This window comes from Solanum dulcamara, chromosome 5, assembly GCF_947179165.1.
Source record: "Solanum dulcamara chromosome 5, daSolDulc1.2, whole genome shotgun sequence".
In the NCBI taxonomy this organism is placed as follows: Eukaryota; Viridiplantae; Streptophyta; class Magnoliopsida; order Solanales; family Solanaceae; genus Solanum; species Solanum dulcamara.
This window is the reverse complement of record NC_077241.1, coordinates 5,340,288-5,349,809: the sequence shown is the minus strand read 5'-3', so window position 1 is coordinate 5,349,809 and position 9,522 is coordinate 5,340,288. Positions and strand designations below refer to the sequence as shown.

The following is a 9,522-nucleotide window of genomic DNA, read 5'->3' as shown; positions in this document are numbered from 1 at the left end:
AATGGGTTGGCTGAGAGGAAGAACATGACCTTGATGAAAAGAGTTAGATATTTGCTTTTTGAAGTAAAGTTGCCGAACTTCTTTTGGGGTGAAGCCTTATTGACCGTTGCACATGTTATTAACTTATCTCCTTCTATTGCTTTACAATGTGATGCTCCAAATAGAGTTTGGTATGGAAAAGATATTTCTTATGACCATTTGAGAGTATTTGGTTGCAAAGTTTTTGTATATGTGCCAAAAGATGAGAGGTCAATTGAGAAGAAGCTTGTGAGAAGCCGTGATATCGTCTTCATAGAGAATCAAGACATTGAAGATATTGACAAAGCGCAGAAGCTAAAATCTTCAAGTTCTGATAACATAGTCCATCTTGATCAAGTTCTTCATACAAGTGTGCATGATGGTGATGGGCATGATGATCATGGTGATGCCCAGAATCATGTCCCAGATCAATATGTTGATATTGATAATAATAATGATGTTGCATTAGTCAAAGGAAAGGTATTGACTTTGACGAAATATTTTCTCCTGTCGTGAAGTGAAAATGTCCTCCATTCGTTCAGTTCTTAGTTTGGCTACTAGTCTTAATTTAGAGATTGAACAGATGGATGTGAAGACGGCTTTTCTTCAGGGTGACCTAGAAAATGAGATTTATATGGAATAATCTAAGGGTTTCAAAATAAATGGTAAAAAAAATAAATTGTGTGCAAACTCAAAAAGAGTCTCTACGAACTAAAGTAAGCTCCTAGACAGTGGTACAAAAAGTTTGAATCTATTATATGGGAGCAAGGCTATAAGAAGACTTCTTCAGATCATTGTGTATTTGTACAAAAAATTCTAACAATCATTTTATCATCCTTTTGCTATATGTGGATGATATGTTAATTGTGGGCAGGAATACTTCCAAGATTGATGAGCTGGAGAAAGAGTTGTGTAGGTCTTTTGCTATGAAAAATTTGGGTCATGCCAAACAAATTTTGGGTATGAGAATTACTCGTCTCAGGAATGAAAGAAAGATTTATTTGTCACAAGAAAAGTACATTGAACGTGTACTGGAGCGCTTCAACATGAAGAATGCTAAGACTGTTAGCACACCTCTTGCTGGTCATATGAAGTTGAGCAAGAAGATGTGTCCTATAGCTTGGGAGGAAAAAGAGAGCATGGCCAAAGTTCTATATTTCTCCGTCGTCGGAAGTCCAGTATATGCAATGGTATACACTAGACCTGATATTGCTCATGCAGTTGGTGTTGTCAGCAGGTTTCTCGACAATCCAAAAAAATAACATTGAAAAGCTGTAAAGTGAATACTCAAGTATCTGAGAGGAAACTCAGATAAATGTTTGTGTTTTGGAGGATTAAATCCAATCTTGAAGAGCTATACAGATGCTGATATGGCGAGTGACCTTGATAATAGAAAATTTACTACTGGATATTTGTTTACTTTTTCAGAAAAGCTATATCATGGCAGTCAAAGTTGCAGAAGTGTGTTGCACTGCCTACAACTGAAGCTGATTATATTGTGGCTACTAAAGCTGGCAAGAAGATGATATGGGTCCAGCAATTTCTTCAAAAGCTTGGCTTACATCAAAAGGACTATGTCATTTATTGTGATAGCCAAAATGCAATAGACTTGAGCAAGAACTCTATGTACCATGCAAGGATAAAACACATAGATGTGAGATATTACTGAATTCGAGAAAAGATAGAAGACAAATCTATGCAGGTTGAAAAGATTTCTGCAACTGAGAATCCTGAAGATATGCTGACCAAAATGGTAACAAGGGACAAGTTCGAATTGTGCAAAGAACTTATTGGCATGAGCTCTTTCTAAGAATATGAAGATACCTCCTTCTAGTGAATGAGACTGGAAGGGGAAATTTGCGGGATTCAATCCCCATTACAAAGTCATAAAAGGCAGTCAAATATTGCTGCCAGTATTCAGAAATTTGCACCCATTTCTTAGTCAAAAATGGTTGCAAATTGTTGGTCAAACAAAATGTGCATGATTGGTGGTAAATAATGGAAGAAGAGTTCCTACACCCCTAAGTAGCTCTTCAGCTCCTTATTCAGCACACCAAAAATTCACAGACAGAGAGAAAAATATTTAGAGAGCTGTGAGGTTTTCATAGACTATATATAAGAAAATTGTCTGTGAAGAAAAATAGAGTGGAAACAATATTTTTGTAAGGTGGTAATCAAAAAAGTGTTGTTCCTTTTGAGTGTGTGGTAGTCATTTTTGAGTATTGTACTCGTGACTACAAGATGTAAAATTTCTTACTATAGTGATATCAGTTGCTCCTCTTGGCCCGTGATTTTTTCATTATTTGGGTTTTCACATAAAATTCTTGGTGTCATTATTTTTTCCATTTTATTTCTACTATTTTGATCATATAAATTTTGTATTAGTCCATATTTTTTTCAACAAAATGCATCAAATTCAAATAAAAAAAAGAAGAAAATAATAAAAAAGTCGTTAATAAGAAAAACAATGTAAAGACTACAAAATAAAAACACTTACAACATCAAAAAACTGTAATTATCAAAAAATAATGCATAACAAATGATAAAAACTATTAGGATATGACTAATAATTATTTTTTTAATAAAGGATATATCTGCTTTAAATTTCTAAATTAAGCGTGTATTACCCCTTTCCCTAAAATATATTTACAATCCCAGAATTTTAGCTTTATCTTATATTTTTTCTCAATATATTATAAACTTCTTTCTCTTGCCATGATTAGATTTTACGTGCATTATTTCTTCTTGATATTTTTCTATATCCCTCAATATGTTTAGCTCTCGTGAGAGTTTGCTCACATTCACACTCTAGATAAAAAAAAATAAAAAAAAATAATAATAATATATATATATATATATATATGAAGTAAATTTTAGCTTGTGATAATACAAACTAAAGAATTTTACAAAATAATATTTATCAAATAAAAAATTTAAAAATGTAAAATACGAGGATTTTTTAAAGGACTAATATATAGGATAGTTTGTACTCCAAATAGAAAATAAAAAAGAGTCGCAATTTATTGATCACAGATAATCGTTTACGTTACCAACAAAAGTGTGGTAAAGTGATAAGTATTACTTCATCCTTAGCCAAAGGTTTCGGATTTGAATTTCCTAGGTACGAAGTCGTCTTTGTTAGGAAGCACTTTACCCCCAATTTGAAACTTTCCAATGCGAATTCAAATTTAGTCAAGCTCCAATATAAGTACCGGACATCAGATGAACAAAAAAAAAAGACAATCATTTACATCAATGATGGTAAAATACAAGGCTCTTCTCTTAATTAGTGATTTCGATGGTATGAAAAATTTCTAATCATGGTGAGGATTTAAATTTAGTCAGTTAAATTTCAATCATTAATATATTAAATTATTATATGTGCCTTTAATTCAATCAATAAGAGGAGTCAGATCCTGTAAACTCACCATTAATCAGAAAAATGATGCAGTCATTGGGACAAAGAATTTCAATTTCTTTGCCTTTTTTTTAATCCGCTTAAAATATATTTCTTTACTTTTTGTCAATTTTTTAAAATCAAACTTTACATGTTTAAAATTATAAAATTAAAAAATATTTTACATATCTTTAATTTAATACGACATAATTTAATATTTTTTTTTACATTTTTAATTCCGTATTAGGACAAAATCATACAAACAAATTGAAAGGAAAAGAGTACCAGCTTGCATGGTTAGTTTTGTTAATATTTAGTTATCACTATTTAAAATGTAATTGTTGAGCAATAATAAAAACCAAAATAATTGCTTCAATCTAAAATAAGTGATGGTTTGGAGTGTGGCACATTTCTTGACAATATTATCTTCTTTTTATTATATGGGCCCACATGAACACCACTACTCTTCCTTTTTTTCTAGTTTGATTACAATGGGAAAGAATATAAAAGGCAATCATTAGTCTAATACTCTCTTCGTTTTAATTTATTTATCTTATTTTAACTTGACATGATATTTAAAAAAATAAAAAAGACTTTTGAATCTTATGGTCTTAAGAATGTCAGGTAGAAAATTAAAATTAAGCAGTGTTGCCAAAAAAAGGAAAAATTTCATAACAGACTAAAAGAGAAAATAAGACAAATAAATTGAAACGGAGGAGTAGTAATTATGCATGAAAGGATACTTCAAAAGAGTAGTAGAACATCCACTTGCTTAAATGCTTAGTTTTCTTTCCCATCATCAACTGCTTCATATTTACCTAAAATTGTTCAAACAAAACATAGCCTCAATACTGAATCTAAATTGTATAGAACATTATATAATCATAGAGATCTAAGGTAGATCCTTATACTTACTATCAAAGTATGGTCAAAAGAAGATTCAGAAAATACTCACAATGGAAATGAACTATAGGTATTGTGCCATTGTTTATGAGTTCAAACTTGTAAGTATCTCCTAGTTGAACACCATTTGCTTTAATGAACTTTCGCCATCCCTTTTTAATTCCAAAGTGACCGTTGTCAATTCGCCCTAGCCACATTGACCATGATCTCTGTTTTTCATCTACGAGAATAAACTCATGTCTATCCAGCAAGCCATTTGATTTTGCGAAAGCCATTGGAAGATACTGCTCAAATTTGTCCCAATAAACAGATCAATACCGCATTATCATTAAAAAAAAGAAAATTAGCTAAGGTTGTTAATAAAATTTGTTAAAATCACTCTTACCAAAACAGGACATCTGAGGGTGTAAGGTTTAATAGTAGATATAAAATGAGGGTTGGCATTGGCAGAAGTTGAAGCAGCTACTTGTGATTTCCGAGTAGTCACGTCTGAGGTCTTAAGCCTAAAATCTGTTATTGCTTTAAAGTAACCAACAAAGAAAAAACACCACACAATCATAAATGGAGCAAAAAAGACACAGGATATTTGCATAACTAGAAAGGTTCTTTCTCCAAACCTTTATCCGACATTCTTTCAGCATCCAAATTTTCCTTCTTTACTTCATCCTGGAGAAATGGGCTTCCTCTCAAATCTAGTTTTGTTAATTGAAACAACGACGTCAGAACTTAAGTTGAAGTAGAAAGGAACCGTTAACTGTTGGGCATATACAAATAATAACTTTTCAGATATTACTCGATGAAGTGATTAATAGCAACATACTTTTGAAGAGTACCTAGACTAGCTCAAAGGGGTTTCTATCACACTCAAAAGCTTCTCACAGTAACAATAATTTTCTAAAAGTAAAAAGCAGTGCGATATTATGTGCTTGTACATTGCTTCTAAGCAAAATAATTCCTTCACACTCTTCAAAAAAGAGAAGTCTTTAGACAGTACTCCCTCCATTCCATATTAAGTGAATTTTTGAAGGGGTTTTCAACAACAACAACAACAATCCAGTGGAATCCCACAACGTGGGATCTGGAGAGGGTAAAGTGTACGCAGACCTTACTCCTACCAAGGTAGGACGGCTGTTTCTGAGAGACCCTCAGCTCAATAAAAGCATAAAAAGAGGTCAGACAAGACTAAGAATTAAGTGATTTTTCATTGTTCAAAATAATTGAATTGTTCAAAGTTCAAGATAGATATCTGAAACTTTTTTCATATTTGCCCTTTCATTTATTGAAGTTTTATATTTTCTAGGAGATAAATCACACTACTTGCAAAATTATATTTATGATTTTACAAAGGACAATAGTGGAAAGTATGATTCAAATTATGTCCTTGAATGTTTTTCTTAATATGTGTGCATTGCCTCACAAATTCACTTAACATGGGATGGAGGGAGTAAGACTTTCTCCTCAGTTGAACCACGGGAATTGAGCATTTGTAGGACTTCATAAGAATTTGAGAAATATGCAAGATAAAGTAATAAGATCCACAGCAGAATGCTATGCTGAACAAGCAGAGGATAATGTACAACCAGGGCGACAAAATGGAATCGATTAGAAGATGGCAGAATCGTAGAGCTAAACAAAGGCTAATGCAGATCTACATTGAAAAAAATATCAATCAAGGTCAGTTAACAGAACATGTGTTGACCCAAAAATTCAGAGGAGCAGTGACAAAGACAAAGTAAGAGTAGATGAAGCACACACAAAAAGACTCCTCGAGGCCCCTAACACCTCTCTAGTTGCTTCCCTGATGCAGTCAACTGCTCTATCACACATACTATCTGTGCCCCACTACTCCCCCAAGTCCTCATAGCCATCAAATTCTCCCTAATCTCCTGAGATTTGGCCTCAGTGAGGCCTCCCCATCTAATCCTTAGTTGGTCATATGCGACCTTCTTCTTCTAAAGTGCATCTAGTAATTATAAATCAAACCAAAGGGATTGTGAACATACAAAAGTTAAAGAGAGCTTAGATGAGAAACTTGCCATGAAATCTGAATATAGGTGTTTCTCCATTGGAAACTATCTCAAACTTTAAGATATCTCCTTCCTTAAAGCAATTCATAAGGCAGAATTCACGCCATCCATTTCCAATGAAGGTGTTTTTGCCGCTTGTATACAGACTAAACGTCCATGATCGTTGCTCATCCCTCATAATTATCACACATTTCCTGTCGTTGAGTCTGTTTTCTTGTGCAAATTGTTTTGGAATACACTGAAATAGTTTATAAGCAGTCGCAAATAAACAATCAATATGTATATTTGTTTTAAACTTCCAAGTTATCAAACAGATAATTGTCCTCATAAGCTTATGCAGGAAACAAATTCATCTTTTTTTCCGGGGGGGTTTTCCCAGCATAATAGTAAAAGTATAATGTACTTGTGAAATTACCAGACAATGCTTTGAAAGGCAATAAGGTCTAATTGTACAAATGAAATGAGAGTGACTGAGATGCATGTCCTTATAAGCAGCTTCTACATTGGCGAAACCCTTGCCTGATTTCTTGATGTTGGGCTTTGATTTTTCTGTTGCATTTGTTAAATACACACAAAAGTCATGTCAGAAAAGAACAAAAGAAATAAAAGGGAAGTTACACATTTGACTGCTCGGCCAAAAATATTTTTTTTTTCTGGATAGACAACTAACAAAATTACGAAACAATAGCTTCAATGAGATATAGCATGTCTTGAAAGGCTATCTTTCAGCTAAATGCAAATATTTGTCATAACCTAGGGAGTTGAAAGAAACTACTCCCTCTGTCCCAATTTAAGTGACAGGGTTTGGAGTACGACAGTCAAGATACCTAATTTTGGGTGTGAATTAGAGCATACATTCTCTATGTTCTTTTATTAAGTAAATTTAGATATATTTGAAAAATACATAAAAAGTACTATTAGTCATAAATTTATATGTGCTACTTCGCCTTCCAATGTCAAGTTTTCTCATATTTTTTATATATGCTATTTAGTCTTCTAATGTCAAGTCCTCAAGGAGTGTGGTGTGGTGCGGTGGGTGAGATTCCCCCACGCTTGACCAAAGTTCTCGAAATGATTCTTGTGAATGGAGAAACCTAGGCATAAGTATCTCCCTCTTTTAGTTTTTCTAAATGAAGTAACAACAACAACAACATACCTAGTGATCCCACAAGTGGGGTTTGGGGAGGGTAGAGTGTACGCAGACCTTACCACTATCTCATGGAGATAGAGAGGTGGTTTCCGAAAGACCCTCGGCTCAAAGTAACAGTCCCAAGAAAGGAAGAATCACAGTATAATATATATATATATATATCATAGCAGCTGAAACGAAAGGCAATGCAAATTCTATAAGACAAGCACAATACCAATATCAAGATAATGGGATAATCAAGGGCAATAACAACACAACTATAATGGCACATCTAGACCTAAGACCAACCCTAAACCATCACATGGCAAGACAAACATTCTACCCCTTCTACCCTTACTAGCCTTCTACCTAATACGCGACCTCCACTCCTTTCCGTCTAAGGTCATGTCCTCGGTGATACAAAATTGTTCCTCATATTCATACCGGCAATGCATTATTACTATTCTTATATACTTTGCATCAAAATAAGAAAACAGATTTTCCATATAGGAAACAAATAACAGAACAAAAGTTCACCTTTGAATTCCAATTTCTTGGAAGACTCTTCAACAATACACACTTTTCCTTCTTCTCTTCCATGTACTCCTTGTTCATATTCTCTCTCACAACAACTTGAATCAAAGACGGCGACCTCAAATTCCATGTCTCCTTCATGTCTGAATATCAAAATATCTCCCAATTGTAAATCATGGTCCTTTGCAAACTCTTCCCAACCATCTTCCAATCGCCGTCCATTCACCTTCACGGGCCATTTTTTGCTTGCCCTTCTTAGTAATGCATACTCATTCCCCTGTCCCTTCAAATACTTGAAGAAACTTATAGGAATTGTCTGCAATACAACAATTTGTATGATTAAAATGGCTTTGTCCCATTATTATCATTTTCAACACACAATGCAAATAAGCATGTGAACATTCCTAAAATGTCCACAAATACTAAATTCAGAATCCATGATTTTGGAGGTGTAATGATCAACGTTGACCCTACCAAGTTTAAACCCTGGATCATTTTACTAGAGGTGTCAAACGGGCAAATTGAACTGAATTTTGGAGGGTCAAAATAGTTTGAGCTGCTAAATGGCGCGGTCATTAACCCACCCAAAGATAACTTGGGCTGAACTGTCTAATCAAAATAAGCTAAACAATGAGTATTAGCTCAACCCTCACGACACTTACCAAGTTAAAACTTCTTTGTTCGTTTTCTTATAATTTGTTTAGTTACCTAATAATACTTTTTTCTTTATTATGACCAGTGTTATCAAAGGCACGCTTAATCCCTGAAGCGAGGCTCAAATTGAGTTGAGCGCTTCACCTAGCTTAATATGCGCTTTAGTGTCGTCTTATGACTATATTCAACATATCAAACAAAAAACTGATTTTTTTAAGAGAAAATTACTTGTCAGAGCAAACATAAGCCTTGTATTTATCTGAAATAGCAAAAGTTTAAATAAATTACAACACATAGCAAAAGTTTGGGTATTATCTGTTTCGCTCTATATCTGTTAGCTTGGTGTTATATTGATTCTCTCTGTATCAGTATATCAATTTGCTCTATATTTGTCTAACCATACAAGTGTTTTCTACCCAAATAATAATAAATAAGGGAAGATTCACATCTTCTTTTCTGCGATAAATTCCCTCACACATGCAGCAGACCAAAAAACAAAAAAGTTGAAAGAAAAATGAAAGTATTTTACTTACAAATTTGTCCTTGAAACCTGGCAAAATGGGTTTGAGAAAATGAGGTTTCTTTGGAGGGATTTTCATGTAGAGGAGAAGGTGTAAAGGAAATTATGGAGTTGTAAAGGAAACTTTAATAAAGTTATAAAAGGAATGGAAAACCCTTAATAATTACGAATTTAAATTCTTATTTTTTTTTCTTCAAAAAGTAAGATTTGAAATTTCATTTTTTTTTTATCTATAAGATTTGCCCCTTTCCTTCAAATTTCTTCTATTTATATTTAATATTTTCTTCGATTTAATTTTCTTTCTCTTATTTTTTTAGTATTTGGTAAACTACAAATTACA

At 33.3% G+C, this 9,522-nt stretch overlaps 1 protein-coding gene across 2 annotated transcripts; it reads right to left on the bottom strand.

Moving 5' to 3' along the window:
• Positions 1 to 3,841: 3,841 nt before the first annotated feature.
• LOC129888873 (B3 domain-containing protein REM10-like) lies at positions 3,842 to 9,304 on the bottom strand. Of its 2 annotated transcripts, none has more exons than XM_055963926.1 (8): positions 9,196 to 9,304; positions 8,012 to 8,324; positions 6,761 to 6,894; positions 6,355 to 6,583; positions 4,936 to 5,010; positions 4,704 to 4,837; positions 4,371 to 4,602; positions 3,842 to 4,233 (listed from the first exon to the last, which is right to left on the bottom strand). In XM_055963926.1, the coding sequence occupies exons 1-8, from the start codon at positions 9,259 to 9,261 to the stop codon at positions 4,196 to 4,198; spliced, it is 1,221 nt and encodes a 406-aa protein (XP_055819901.1). In that variant the 5' UTR covers positions 9,262 to 9,304; the 3' UTR covers positions 3,842 to 4,195. The 2 variants fall into 2 exon arrangements, with proteins under 2 accessions (XP_055819901.1, XP_055819902.1); XM_055963927.1 differs by having other exon boundaries at positions 4,704 to 4,828.
• Between the last annotated feature and the right edge of the window lie 218 nt (positions 9,305 to 9,522).